Source organism: Grampus griseus (assembly GCF_964374135.1).
Source record: "Grampus griseus genome assembly, chromosome: 1".
Classification (NCBI taxonomy): domain Eukaryota; kingdom Metazoa; phylum Chordata; class Mammalia; order Artiodactyla; family Delphinidae; genus Grampus; species Grampus griseus.
The window spans coordinates 68309633-68325051 of NC_139017.1; the positions used below are offsets into that span (position 1 = coordinate 68309633).

Consider the following 15419-nt stretch of genomic DNA (forward strand, 5'->3'; position numbering starts at 1 on the left):
CCCTTCCCAGCTGGGACAAATAATAGCCTGTTTCTTTAATAGATTGGATAAGATTTTTCTTCTCTATTAAAAGTGTACCAAATAAAAACAGAAAGTCCCACTTTCTCTCCCCCCAGACTCAGATTCCCCACGACTGATGTTACTGCTGTTGGCAGTGTGCTGGGTATCCTTCCAGGTTTTTTTCTACATTTATACCAATAGTATCTATAAGGAGGTAGAGTCTTACCTTTTATAGCATCATTCAGCTCCCCTTTCATTTATGTAAAGATTTGCTTTTTAATGGCCACAAGGCATGCCATATTCTGTATTGACGGTGGTCTATTCAATTATTCTCACTACGGATGGATTTACAGGATATTTTCCTTTTTTTTTTTTTAACCACTGAAAGCACTGCTGCAGTGGCATCCTTATATATAGTACTTTCGGCCCTTGAGCTTCAATTTATGTAGAATCGATTCCTGTTGCTGAATCATAAGATACTCTTATTTAAAACCTTAAAATGTTCTACCAGATTGCTCTTCAAAAGAGCTCTTCTTATCCATATCCCAGCAACAAGATGCAAAAATGTCCACTCTCCACACCTTTGATTATATTGGATGACCTTGACCGTTTTCATTTTTCCTATTATAATTGGTGAAATTTGGTATCTTACAGTTTTAATTTGCATTTCTTTATTGTCTATGTAGCATCTTTTTCTTATATTTATTGGCTTTCTGGACTTCATTTTCCTTTTTCTGAATTGTTGTTCTTACCATTTGCCCAATTTTCCATTGTTTTCTTTTCCTTATTGATGTGTTTGAAGGGGTTCCAATGCCTTTTCATATACATTACAAATATTTTCTCCCAGCCTTTGTATTTAATGTAGATCATAAAATCCCTAAGAGCAAGGTTAAAATTAAAGTTAAAATTGTTAAGTTAATCTATGCATCATCTATGTGACAACAGCATTTAGCCCAGCCTTGAACATAGGAGATCCCTCAAGGCAACTTTATTGACATAAAATCAAGTGAAATTAGTTTTGGAAACCCCGTTCTGTTCCACAGTTCTTAGCTCAAAAGTCTACCTCTTCAGAGAGGCCTTCTCTAATTGCTAAATCCAAAATAGCCACTCTCACATGCAGCCCTCAATCCATCACTTGTGGGCTTCACTGCACTTTTTGCCCTCTGAAATTATCCTGCCCATTTATCTGTTGACTTCTTGTCTGTTTCTCCATGACAGTGGGGACCTTTTCAGGCTTATTCACGGCTTTACACCCAGCCCTTAGAATAGCACAGAGTGGTTCATCCACAAATAGTTCCTAAAAATAAGTTGAACGATGAATTTTCAGGTTTTATCTTAATGTTATAAGGTTTGATACCCATCATATGGGTACCCATATGAATCATCATATTTCCTATTCTGTAGCTAAAAAGGAAATGGCATGGAAAGCATGTCTGCCTGGGTCAGAGGTGGGCCTTAACCTCTAACATTATATCCCATAGTAAGATTCTCTCACCTTTTCAGTAAGATCCTCTAAGATGGTTGACTCTTAATCCCCTACTGCATTCTTAAGGTCATGCCCTCTCCCTTTGGTTCTAATCACTTGGGTCTGCCCACCCCCTCTGGTCAAATGTTCATTGCCCACAGATTCCTGGTTCTCCTTGCAGCCTCCCCAGTTCACTAAACCATTGTGCTAATCAGGCTCACTCCGTGCCCACAGGTTTACTGTTCCCACAGTTGCCGCTAAGTATGGCCTGGTGGTGAAGAGGGCTGCCCTGTAGCCAGACTGGTCTTTGGTTTGAAACCTGATTATGATGCTTACCACCTTTGAAGCTGAATGCATACTTTTGCCTTTGCAAGCCCTAGTTTTCTCATCTGTAAATTAAAGATAACAATAGTCTCCCTCTTACTGGATGAAGAGGATTCTTTCAGTCATTCAACCAACATTTATTAATTGCCCAATACATGTCAGGCATCATTTTAGGTGGTAAATAAAGGTCGTGAAGAGAAAAAAATCCCTGTGTACGTGCAACTTATTCTGGAGAAGGAGTCAGGCAAATAAAGTATAAGCAAAATACTATATGTATATATTTGTATACATATGAATTATATATATATTAAATTAAAATATATTAAAATTATATTCAATAAATATAAAATATAATAAAAATTTAATAAAATATATTAACATTTAAAAATATATATTTTAATATATTATCTATATCTACTCATCTATCTAAATTTGAGCAAGTTAGTGTTTATGACTAGAAACAAAGAGAATGGTGAAAGAGATGCCAGAAGTGCTATTTTATTTGGTGAGGTCTGTGAGGGCCTTGCTGAGGAGGTAATGTTTAAGGAGTGATCTGTGTAAAGCGAGGAAGCCAGGCATGTGAGTCACTAGGGAAACTAGGTCCCTCCTGATAGAGGGACCATCAAGAATAAAGGTCCTGAGGTGGGATTAAATGAGACTCTACAACTAAAGGTCTGACGTAGTTATGGCACAGAGTGAGCTGCAGTTAATTCTCCTAAAACTCCTATTACAATCACCATCACCACCACTGCTAGACTTGTAATAAAGGGGCCAAGAACTGACTCCTGACGGGTATTCCAAGATCCTGGCACAGGGCTGTAAGTTTGGTGTCTTCCTTTCTCCAGTTATTAGGGAGACACGCACACCACCCGGCCACCCCGCCATGCCCAGCATAGAAGCATTCCTCCTCACTGCCCATCACACCCTGTCCGTGAAGGTTTTAGATGTCCGCTACTTAGATGAATTTCAAGGATTGCATCTACTTTTCCCTCCATCCCCCGCTAAAGACAGCGCCCAGAACAGTATAGACTGTTAATTGGTGTTGGCCATCGGGGCCCCCTCAGCCCACCATCTCCTTCCCCTACCTGCTCATATCGAGAGTGGCCTGATTTGGCTCTGGGACAGAGAAAAGCAGAAGTGGCCCTGAGGGTTTGGGCCCATAGATTCATGGGCTCTTCCCTGTGCTAGAAAAACCTTTATGTTTTTTGGGGTGGGTTCACCTGCGAGGAAGGAAGGCCCCACTGTATTTTCATCTAGGTTGTTTTGCAACCTAATTTCTTCCCCTCTCTCTTGCTCCACTGACATCGTCTGTTCCCAGATTGTTTCCCTCCTGTCCTTATCTCCTGCCCTCTCTTTATTGCTTCCTCTGCAAGCCAAATCTTGCCACAGCACACGTTTCAATACCACAGTTTGGGAGGGAGGCAAGTATTAAGGACAGAAATCTGAATTATGGAAGGGATTTCTTCTTTCATAAAGAAATGCAACTTTATTATTTTCAAGTACATACGTAGTGCCTCAAACTAACATCTTACAAAAGGTCACCAAGTAAAGGTCTTGTAGAATGTTTCTTAACAAATACATAAGAACTGATGACAATTGGCCCATGCATTCACTATTTCTAAATGGATATCCCTAAAGTGCCCCAAAAGTATTGTTTTAGGAGACTACATATGCCACCCTAGCAATATTGTCTATGCTCTTAATTTACTAAGCAAATGCCATTTGATTGATTGTGCAAAGATAAACTTTTGTCCATGGTCAATACATCTCAAATTAATCAGGCCCAAATTAATATGGTTTCCCATTTAGTTTTCCAAGCCCAAGGCAATGACTCATTATTTCAAGGTACCTCTGATAAAGTAAAGTTCCAGTGTAATGAAGTAATAGCCCTTGGGAGGTTGTCTACGGGCCTGAGGTTTGTCTCTTTTGCTTCCTTCGTTTCTGCCTTAGGTCTTCCATTTTCCTTAGGTGTCTCTCACACTTGCTTGGTTCATCTAGGATTCTCTCTACAGGACATTCCCTAAGCCCTCTAAGCCAGGCTTAGAGAATGGGCAGAGCTGCCTGCAGAGCAAAGTGGAGGTGGGGAGGGGGTTAGGGAGGGAAAAGCATCTTCCTGTAGGAACCTGAAACCAACTCCTCATCTCAGGGGAAATTGGGCACAATGATCATCAGCGTGAAGGGCGAAGGGCGTTGGTCTGGGAGGAGCAGCCCTGCTGTCTAAGGTCAAAGGCAGGTCTCCTAACGCCCTCTCTTGCTGTCCAGAGGTCCTAACCACACCCATGACCTAAGCTGATTCTGCATGTCCCTGGAAGAGAGGACGTTTCTGGGAACTTCTCAACCCCAATTCCAGCTTATGGCCAGGGACCTCCTTTTCCAGGGCTGGCTTGGCAGTGCCTGGGAGTGACGCAGGTTCATCCAAATGGGCATGAAGGGGAAGTAGGGAGGGGCAAGGAATGAGCTGGCAGCTCCCCCTCTCAGCACCACATGGAACTTCCGAGGACTTAGCATTCTAAAAGGCGAGGTGTTACCAAGCACACATGGTGGAGAGAACTGGAGCATCTGTGACACCTAGGTCTCGGGGACCAACAGACCACAAACCAAGGGTCAGTGGGGAACACCATGGGCACACGGGTGTGGAATCTCAGTGAAGCCCCTCAGATTGCCTCCTGGTCCTGCCTCTGCTGCTACTCTGGTGACATTGGAATTGGTTCTACTGGCGGGGTGCTCTAAAGCAGGGGTCCCCAACACCCGGGCCTCCGACCGATACAGGTCAGCAGCCTGTTAGGAACTGGGCCACGTAGCAGGAGGTGAGTGGTTGTGAGCGAGCAAAGCTTCATCCGCAGCCCCCCATCGCCCCCCATCGCTGGCATTACCTCCTGAACCATTCCCCTGCACCACCCCTCCCCGTCTGTGGAAAAATCGTCTTCCACGGAGCCAGCCCCTGGTGCCAAAAAGGTTGGGGACCGCTGCTCTGAAGGGCAAGTCACAGAGCTGGAGCCCAGAGATCTATGTCAGACATCCTGAACTGACATTCTCTCTCCTTTCCTGTCCCCCTGCTCCGCCATAACCCCCTCTCCCACCTGTCTGCCCAGCTCTCCTCTGGCGCTTCCTAAATGGCTTTGACTGGGAGACGGGCCAGCTTCTCCAACTGGCTGGCTTCCCTTTCTGGCCTCAGGCCCTAGCACTCACCAGGAGGCACCATTTGTGATTTCCAGGTCTGAGGGGGAAGCAGGGGACAGAGTTGGGCAGGAAGCAAATGAGGGGTGAAGGTGGGGAGTGGGGTGAGGTTGGAGAGATAAAGGGACACTGGTGATCTGAGACAGTCCCCCTCCTGGTCTAGACAGACCCTTGCCTTTCGGTGTTGATGTGTTCTAGTGGGAGGTGGGGGTGAAGGAACAGGGACCGGGGAGGGCTGGGGTACCCCTCAGGTCCTCAGGTGAGATAGACAGCAAGTGGAGTGCAGCAGAGCAGGACCTGGGGAGGGACCCCTGACACGTAGTGTCTGGGCTGATTGCTCCTAGACAGGCCTCTGGGGCAATCACCCCAAGCTGAATTACCCACTACCTGCAACTCGGCCTGCTGAGTTGCCTCATTCTCTCGCCCCAAGTCTCCTCCCCAAATGCCACCCCACTGTTTCCCACCCCTCCCCAACGCCATCCCTGCGACACCTTCAGGGCCCCACCCCCACCCCCCGTCTTTCCCATGCTTGGCTCTTCTTCCAACGGGCTCAGTAGTACGTCTCCTTCTCCACCCAGCCTGTTAGAGAGATTAGGCACGGGGATTGCAGGGTGAGCTTAGAGGAGACAAGAGATAAATGCCCGAGGGGCTTGGTGGTTGAGGCCAGGCAGAAGGGAAGCCTGGGGAAGGGGAGTGGGGGAGGGGACTCCATGAGGCCATGGATTAGGGGAAAGGAGAGACTTGCATTTAGTACAGGGGACGGTGGGCCCGGAGTGCTTTGGTTGGGGGTGAAAATACAAATGACAACAGGGGCTGTTCAGGTAACAAGTGAGTCTCTAAAGGGCAGCCGTCCATTGTTGCTCTCCAGAAATGGGGCCTTGGGATCGACAGCGCCTGTGATGTTTCAGGGGAAGCCAGAAAATTGGATTTTATGTGAAAGCCCCTAAGTTTTAGATATTAGGCCAATTGCAAAACAAAAAACAAAAAACACCCGTGCAAGAGAGGGCAGCCAAACCCAACAATATCCACGAACCCTATTTGGCTTGTGGGCCACCCATTGTCAACCTCCAGTAAGTGATCGAAAATGCTTGTTGGGAAAAAAAAAAACACATGGTTGATGCCTGGGAATTAGGAGGGCTGGGTTGTAGCGCCACTTCTGCTGCTTCTGGCTTCATGACCCTGAACGAATAAATTCACCTCTGCCCCTCTCTTTGTCTGTAAGATGTGGAGGTGGGACTAGATGACCTCGGAGGGCCCTTCTAGTTCTGACGTTCTGTGATTTCAGGTGGAAGGCGGAGGGCCTCAGGGACCAGTTGTGTGTTGGGTGGGACGGGAATCTGGGAGGAAGAGTTTCCGCAGAGTCAGGGCTTCTAGGACCCCGGACCCGAGGATCCGAGGGCACTGAGGAAAAGGAGCGAGGATCCGTAGTAGGAATGGAGTTCGGGTTTGGAGCCCTGCAGGGGTAGGGTAGCCACAGTGGGGAGCTGCACTTTGCTGGGGTTGGGGTGCAGCACTGAGGTGCTTACCACCTGGATATCGCCGCAGGATCAGCTTTCGGACCTCATCGTAGATGAAGATGAGGAGACTGTAGGGGAAGGCGCAGAACCACCAGGTGACCCTGAGGGAACAGAGGAGAGTGTCAAGGGCATCAGAGGTTGCTTCAAAGGGACCAGAACTTGGATCCTAGCAGGGGGCCCGTCTAAAGAGACACTCACTTGAGCGGGTACATGCGCAGGGCCACACCCATGCCCGGGCAGTAGGACAGAAAGGCCGCCAGTGCTGTCTCCTCCAGGAGCCCAAAAATCAGAATCTTGTTCCTGGAAAGGCAATGAAAAGAGGGTAGGTAGCGTTGGAGGGGAGGGCAAGGAGGGGCAGAGATCCAGGGTGATCCCTGGTGGTGGAAGGGAAAGAGGCGGGAAGAAACGCTGGGGAAAGGCTATACATGACGTCTTCCCATGCCTTCTTCAAATGCTTCTTCTTATGTTAAATGTAACCAAAGAAAGATTGTCTTTAATTTTTCTGCTTACTGATTTTACCTCCGATTATTGTCTATAACACATACTTTCATTCATCAAATACATGTTTCCTATGTGTTGGGTGATACGCTCTGTGCTGGAGATGCTGTGGTCAATGCAAGCTTCCTTCTGGAGACCCGGGAACCTGCCCTCACGCAGCTTATGTTCTTGTTACTGCTCCAGGCACGTGGCCTTTGAACGTGTCGTCTCCCCAGCAAGATGCTTGTTCCTTCACTTCAGGACCCAATTATGTCTTCTACCCTCTCAGTGTCTCCTACAGCCCCAGGTAGCTGTTGGTCATAGATATTCAATAAAGAAGGGAATGTTTGTAAAGTACTCAGAAAGGGAAAGCTCACTGGATAAAAAGTGCTGAATATATATTCACCACATCAGAACTGAAGAGCAGGAGAGAATAAGGCTCTGAGGACAGTGTCTGGAGTCGGACAGGTGGGGTCTAGTCCCAGCCGGGCCACTTACTAGCTTCTGGTTGTAAGCAATGTTGCTTAACTTCTCTCTGGGTCTCATGCTCCTTCTGTGGAGGAGATAGTACCTTTATATCCTACGACTGCTGGGAAGATTATGGGAGATAATGCGTGGAGAGCTCTTGAACGTGGAACGTTCTTAGCTGTATTTTATAATCTCATGCACTGCACCTCTTCATGGCTTAAGCCAGTGGTTCCCAAACTTTTCACTCATTAAGGATCCCTCTTATTTTTCTTCTAAAAAGGCCACATTTTAATTGATTTTTTTCTCTCCAGCTGCATTTGTTAATAAGTAATGGATATAGGGAATTCCCTGGCAGTCCAGTGGTTGGGGCCCTGCGCTTCCACTGCAGGGGGCACGGGTTCGATCCCTGGTTGGGGAACTAAGATCCCGCATGCTCCACAGCGAGGCCCCCAAAAAAGTAATGAATATATTTTCCCAATTAGAAAATTAATTAGCAATACACACGGCTTCCAAAGAGAACTGCGCATTAGCATGTGATCGCTATAGTTCATACTTAGGCTCCTGCCTGACAATGACACTTTGGTAAGCTTGGGACTCTTCTTAGAGGAAGTGCTTAATTTCCATAAAGCTGTTTGAATAATGCATAGAGCATCTCTGAGGACCCCTGAGGGTCCAGACAGCCCAGGGTGGGGCATAAGGTGCTAAGGCTGCCTCAGGCCAGGTTACTTGTTGGTATTAGAACTCCTTCCCCGTCCCAGTCTGAATTTTGTTTAGTTTCTTTTCCACTTGCCTCTCAGATGGGCAGGATTTAGCCGGTCTGGTCATGTCCCCTGCTTGCTCTCTCACCCATGCCCTGCACAGTCGGTCACCCAGTGTCTTGGACCCTCTGCTCCTTGTTCTCTGCTCACTGCCTTGTCCCCGTTAGTGTTTTTAGCTCAGTGGAATCTCCTTCCTTCATTTAACAGACTTTTCCCTTTCTTCTCCCTAGGATCTCAAACGCTATTAACTTCACTGGAGTTTTGGTATATATATATATTTTTTTCTCAAACTAAGAAATTGTGACAAAACTCACATGGGGACTTGTGCCCATTGTTTGCAGTAGAAGAAAAGAAAGGTAATGGGAGTGATACCTTCGGCACTGACCACCATCCAGGCTGAGCTGCAGAGGAATCACTGGTACCCCCCCAGGTGCCAGGCTCTGTGACAGGTGAGCCACCCAGGGTAGTAGTCACGCGCTTGGGCTTCAGAAAGAGCGCTGGCTGAGCTATTTCCAGCTGGGTGACCCCAGGCACACCATTTAACTTTTTGCGGGGGTCTCTTATCCATAGAATGAAAATAATACCTCTCTCACAGAGCTACTGTGAGGTTGGACGATGTCTGTGAATCACTTAGCACAGTGACTGGCAAGTGTAACTCACACTATAAGCACTTGACCCTGAGCAGCTCACAGCTCCCACAAGGACAACATCACCACCGCAAGGCAAGTGCTGTGAACTAGAGCTACCTGTCGAGTGGAGGGGAGCACAGGGGACCCTGTATTTAGGGCTGGGCCAAGGGGTGGGGGTGAGTATAGAGTATAAGATAGAGGAAGGAAGGGAGGAAGGAAGAAGGGAGGGAGGGGAAAGGTAAGGGGAAAAGATGAAAAGGAAAGATGATGGAAGGAGACCATAATGAAGGAGATCTGGGGAGCAAATTAAAACTCATCAGAAAGAGTCATAACCCTCCTTCCTCTTCGCTCATCTATTTCCAAAAAGGCTACGGTTTTACAGCCGGGCAACTACAGTCAGAGACCCCAGCCGATGTGGGTGGGTGGGTGTGCCCTGAATGCGCTCGGCCTGGTGGGCGGGGCCGGTGGGCGGGGCTCACTTCATGCCCTGCTGGAAGACCGAGTTGCGTCGGGTCTTGCAGATGATGAGGTCAGCCCACTGCACGACCACGATGCTGGCAAAGAAGGCCGTGTGGCACGTGAACTCCACCACCTTCCGTTGCTCATAGGTCTGGGGGAGGGCGGGCAGAGAGAGGTGAGGGTGTGAGAGGAAAGGGTAGGAACAGGGTGCAGTGTGTGGTCCAGGGCGGATGTTAAACCCTGGGCACCTACTCCACCCTTAGCCCCCAATCCCATTGGCCACGACTGACCACTCCTGCCAGACGTTCAGCTCTCATATGTGTGCATCTGCACTTACACAGCCCCACTTACCCACTCCTGTCCGTAGCTGTCCTCCAGGTCGTTCATGGACCGGTCGTCCCAGTCAAGGCGGATTCCCAGCAGCCGTGAAGGCAGGAAACCATTCTCTGCCAGGATCACGAAGTAGGTGAAGAAACCACCCAGCGCCTGGATCATCCCTGTGGGTGGTGGGCAAAGGACAAAGGGCAGGACCTGGGTCATAGAAGGTAACAGGATGGGACCAGCCCCTACGGGCCAGAGAAGGACGGACATCTCTGACCCTCGGGGAGTTGGCCCCGTCCTGGAATTTTGCAGGGGGATCATCCCTCCAAAGGCTGGGAAAAGCGTCTTCTTGGGGTTCCCTCCTGAGCCCCGGGCCCGGCCGCACCGATCTGTCCATAGGCCATGCTGATCAGCCTCTCGTTCACCAGCTTGTCCGTCTGCGGGTTTCTCGGCTGCCGCTTCATGATGTCACTCTCAGCTGCCTCATAGGCCAAGGAGATGGCAGGGACCTGTGCAAGGGGGCAGTTGGGGAGAGGACGGCATTTGAAGGGAGAGGATGGGAGCAGAGGATGATCAACAGTGAAGAATCTTTAACACAATTCAAACACTTATAAAGACCCAAGACCCTGGACTTCCCTGGTGGCGCAGTGGTTAAGAATCCACCTGCCAATGCAGGGGACCCCGGTTCGATCCTTGGTCCGGGAAGATCCCACATGCCGTGGAGCAACTAAGCCCGTGTGCCACAGTTACTGAGCCTGCGCTCTGGAACCCACAAGCCACAACTACTGAAGCCCGTGCGCCTAGAGCCTGTGCTCTGCAACAAGAGAAGCCACTGCAATGAGAAGCCCGTGCACCGCAATGAAGAGTAGCCCCCGCTCGCCGCAACTAGAGAAAGCCCGTGCGCAGCAACGAAGACCCAACGCAGTCAAAAAAAAAAGAGACCCAAGACTATCATCTTCCAGGCTTTGTGCTCATCCTCTCTGCAACCCTCACAGCCTGCTCAGCTGTCCCTGATGCACCTTTCCTTCCATCTGTGGCCCACCCCTACCCACTGCACTCCCATGACTGCCTTGCCTGTCCCCTCCTCCAACCCATGGCCTCACCATGTCAGTGCCCAAGTCAATGCAGAGGATGGTCACAGTGCCCAGAGGCAGGGGGATGTTGGCGATGATGAACAGCAGGAAGGGGGTGATCTCGGGGATGTTGCTGGTCAGGGTGTAGGCGATGGATTTCTTCAGGTTGTCAAAGATCAGGCGGCCTGTGGGGAGGTTCTGAGGGCATCAGGGAGATCAGAGGGACCCTCCCCACCCCTAGCCCCTGAAGCATGGGCCGCTCGTCTACCCAACAAAGGGAGATTTTGTGTTAGAGGGAAGCTAAAGCAGGCGGTTGGATGCCTGAGATCCTGAGCTGAGTCTGTAATTGGGGTAAAAGGCAGGGAAGCAGATGTGCCGGCTCAGACATCCTGGATGGCATCCCAGCCCGTGGAGCCCCTCACCCTCCTCCACACCCGTGACGATGGAGGCAAAGTTGTCGTCCAGCAGGATCATGTCGGCTGCCTGCTTCGACACGTCAGAGCCAGCGATGCCCATGGCGATGCCGATGTCCGCCTTCTTCAGCGCGGGAGAGTCGTTCACCCCGTCCCCTGTCACCGCCACAATGGCTCCCTGGGGAGAAGGTACAGCCAGGCTGGGGGTGCAGCCCCTGCATGTGCCTGGCCCTGGCCCCGACCTTGACCCTTACCCCCTTGCTCACCTGCCTCTGACAGCCCTCCACGATGATGAGCTTCTGCTGAGGAGACGTCCGGGCAAAGACAATCTCCGTGTGGTTCTTGAGGATCTCGTCCAGCTGCTCTGACGTCATGTCTTTCAGGTCAGAGCCGTGCACCACACACGCCTTGGCCTCTCTGGAGGCAGAGGCAGAGCTGGTTGATTCCCTGGTACCCCACCACCCCTCCTCGCCGCTGCCGGGTCTTCCCCAGCAGCTTCATTCTTCCTCTCCCTGACACTCAGTGACCTGTCTTTCCCATTTCTCTCTTTGAGGGGGTGGTGCTCAGTCCTCACCACACGGCAGCCTCACAGTCGTCAGTACAGGGTGCTGGGCCAGGCGCTACTTCCTTTCTACGTATCTCGCTCCTATAGAAACCAGCAGCGTGGATACTACCCTAATTTTGAAGTTGAGAGGATGGAGGCTCGGGAAGGTAAAGTGACAGGTCCGAGGTTACACAACTGATCAGTGGCACAGTCTGGCCACAGGCTCGGGATCAGGGAACCAGCAGTTAGGACCAGATACCCTCAGGGGCCGCTCAAGTGTCCAGTGGGAGAGGCTGAGTTGATGGGGGAGGGGTCCTACGGAGCCTCACCTGGGGTTGACTTGGCTGACGGGAATGTTGAGCCGGGCTGCAATGTCCTCCACCGTCTCGTTGCCCTCTGATATGATACCCACACCTTTGGCAATGGCCTTGGCTGTGATCGGGTGGTCCCCGGTCACCATGATCACCTGGCAGCAAGGAGAAAAGAGAAAAGGAAAGCAGCATGAAGGTTTTTTTTTTTCTCTTTTTATTCCTTTCCCAAAGTCAGAAGAGCTAGACCACTAGATGGTGGGACTGGAAGATCCCAGCCAAAATAATGGAACTCTGTGTGTGTGTGTGTGTGTGTGTGTGTGTGTGTGTGTGTGTGAGAGAGAGAGAGAGAGAGAGAGAGAGTGGGTGAGGGGAAGAGACAACAACAAGCTGTGTTCAGGAGATCAGAGATAGTTTGCCTAACTGGAGGAAAGCCTTTCTGACAGAGTAACAAGTTAATGAGGGTCCCTTGGAAGAGCAGCCTCAGGATTGTTTAGGAGTTTGAATTTCATGGGGTATGAAGTTGTCACAGCTGGAAGGACCCCTAACATCTCCTTCATTTTACCAATGAGGAAACAAAGGCTTAGCAAGGGGCCCATGATTTGTTCCGGGTCCCAGGGAACCAGAACGGACATGGTTTTCCTAGTGCCCAGTGTGATGTCTGCCGACATCCTAATCAGACAGGGCAGGGACGGGAGGGAGACATTCCCTCCCATCCCTCCCTGCTGCCTTCCACCACCTGTCCTCTGCCTCTGACATCCCTTCACAGTGTGGGAAGAAGGTGATTCCTGACTGAACCGTGATATTCATTGCTGCTGTTGCAGAATGGAGGGAGCTGGATGGGGAAGGTGGTTAGCATCTGAGAGGCTGGTAAAGAGGATGTTGCAAGCATCAGGAGGTCAGAGCTGGCTTAGGAGACCATTTGCATGTGGGGGTTTGTGGGGCAAATCCCACACATACTGAGAAGGAAGCCTCTTCATGCCCCGCTGCCTTCTCTTCCACCCCCAAAAGCCACATGGGTCTCCCAGCTGAAAGACAAAAGCATCTTTGCAGTCCTCATCCTACTCAACCCTCTGAGGGGTTTGGCACTGTCTACCACCCCCTCCTTGAAGCCCTGTCCTCCCTTGGGCCCCATGGGCTCCTTCATTCCCAGCTGCCCTCCATCCCTCTTCAGGTGGTCTTTCCCACCTGAGTGAGGAAGCAGCTTTGGTGTCGCCTAGCAGACCTAAGGTGAAACACTGACCTTCCCCAAGTGCCTTCACTAAATCTCAGCAGAACGGAGATGATGAGTCTTTCCTTCAGGGTCGTCTTGAGGAGTTAGTGGTCTTGGGTGGACACTCACTGAGGGTTACCTGTCACCACCTTCCCCCTCATCGCTGGTTCCTCCTCCACTTGGCCTTCCTGTTGGTGTGGCCCGGGGTTTCCTTCCCCTCCTCTCTCTTCACTCCTGCTCTTGTCCCTCAGCAGCAGAATCAAGCATACCAGCGTGTCTTTAATCTGTACTCACATGGGAACGAGACTGAACTCTCCTGTCCTGGCCCGCTTTCTTGAGCTCTCAGCCATATTCCTGCTTTCCCTGAAACATCTCCCCCTGAGCATCTTACAGACCTTCCGATCTCAGGGCGAAGGGAACTCCTTATCTCCACTCCCCACCCCCACGGAGCCTTCTCCTCTGCTCCCCACCTGAGATACCATCCATTCGCTTCATTCAGTCCCTTTATCTCCTGGGTCTTCTCGCCTCCCCATTTGAGTTTGGTCACCAAGTTCTCAAAACAACTCTACTGTAACTACTCCACTCCTTTTGTCACTTCCCTCATTTGGGTCATCATCTTGGTATTGCAATAGCCTCTTATGCTGTCTCCCCAACCCCAGTTCTTCTCCAAATCCAGCCCCTCCTCCATCCAGGGAGCCTCCTAAGGGCTAGTTCTGCCCTGTGACACCTGCAGCTCTCTGTGGCTCTCAGGATAAAGCCCAAGTCTGGCATTTAAGCAAAATCCTTCCAACTGGCCCTGGCCCTGATTGCAGTCTCCATCTCCGGTGCTCCTCGGCCACCTCCCACTGCCACGCGCACATGCCCCGTGCAGTCCAGCCACCGCTGGGTACACACTGTTCCCTGCTCTTGACACGCCTTCCGCTCCCTCCCCGCCTTACAAAATGCTCTTCACCCTTCGGGGCCCAGATCAAATATCATGCCCTCTGTAAAACATTGTCCAGTTCTCCGAGGTGGACTTAACAGCTCCCTGCTGCTCTGAGTTCCCTGGACATGCTTTCCCCAGGCCTCGGTGACTGTTCTGATCATGGTAACAGGCTGCCTGGCGAGAAGGGGAGCACGGGCTTTCCGGATGAGCTGGCCAAGCTTCCTATAGCCAGTCTCCCTCTTGCCAGCAGTTTTATTTTGGGAAAGCTACTTACCCACTCTGAGTCTCAGCTTGTTTTATTTTTAAATGGGGATCATGATGCCTACCTTAGAGACAGAGTGGTTGCAGGGTTCAGAAATCACATATATGTGCATATATACATATAAGCCCTCTAGTGTGATGGTTAAAAAATAGCAGAGAGCTTCCCTGGTGGCGCAGTGGTTGGGAGTCCGCCCCCCGATGCAGGGGACGCGGGGTCGTGCCCCGGTCCGGGAAGATCCCACGTGCCGCGGAGCCGCTGGGCCCGTGAGCCATGGCCGCTGGGCCTGCGCGTCTGAGCCTGTGCTCCGCAACGGGAGAGGCCACGGCAGTAAGAGGCCCGCGTACCGCAAAAAAAAAAAAAAAAAAAAAAGCAGATACCTCAGTTCATATCCTGGCTCTACCTCCTACTAGCTCTGTGGCCTTGGGCATGTCACTTTGCGTCTCAGTTTTTGTCTCTGTAACTAAGGGAAAATACTAGTGCCTACTTGTAGGGTCGTTGTGAAAATCAAATGAGATCATACAGGTTTGGTGCTTAGAATAGAGCCTGATGCATATAAACCCTCACAAAACAATGGGCTCTTTTTATTATTAGAATATCTGGCCCTTCGCGGGTGCTCGAAGACCCTATCTGTTAAAATTGTTCTGTGATTAACTTAAAGGCGTTTGTTTCCCCTGAGGTATCGTGAGCTCCGGAGGCCAGGCACTGTATCTTATTTGTCTTTTGTATCCCCAGTGCCTGGTGCAGTCCCTGGCCCTCAGTAGACAGGTTGAGTTGAACTGATTTGGAAGTAGGTGAGAAGTTGCAAAAGGAGGAACAAGCGACGGCATCAGAATTGGTAACTGGACAGGTTAAGAGTGGTAAAGGGCTGTATCTTGGAGACAGGAAAGTAACCAAGATGGAAGGGATTTTTGTTTGTTCGTTGGACTCCAGCACCTTGAACAGTGCTCAGTAAACAATAAATATTTGTTGAAGGAAGCACAAATGTCGTACAGAGAAGGGAGTGGTCATTGAGAAGCAATTGCAGTTGGAGAAGAGAACGTGGGAGAGGTAGGCTTGGTGGAATGAGGACTGGAGCTAGTCTACGGG

General features: G+C 50.3%; 1 protein-coding gene across 1 annotated transcript in view; it reads right to left on the reverse strand.

Moving 5' to 3' along the window:
* ATP1A2 (ATPase Na+/K+ transporting subunit alpha 2) overlaps positions 1-15419 on the reverse strand; it is a 60800-nt gene that overhangs the window by 31070 nt on the left and 14311 nt on the right. Inside the window, 9 exon segments of the mRNA XM_082655679.1 lie at positions 6493-6584; positions 6682-6783; positions 9295-9425; positions 9626-9771; positions 9981-10104; positions 10699-10853; positions 11091-11259; positions 11348-11498; positions 11955-12091. Coding sequence (XP_082511805.1) covers positions 6493-6584; positions 6682-6783; positions 9295-9425; positions 9626-9771; positions 9981-10104; positions 10699-10853; positions 11091-11259; positions 11348-11498; positions 11955-12091 — 1207 coding nt within the window.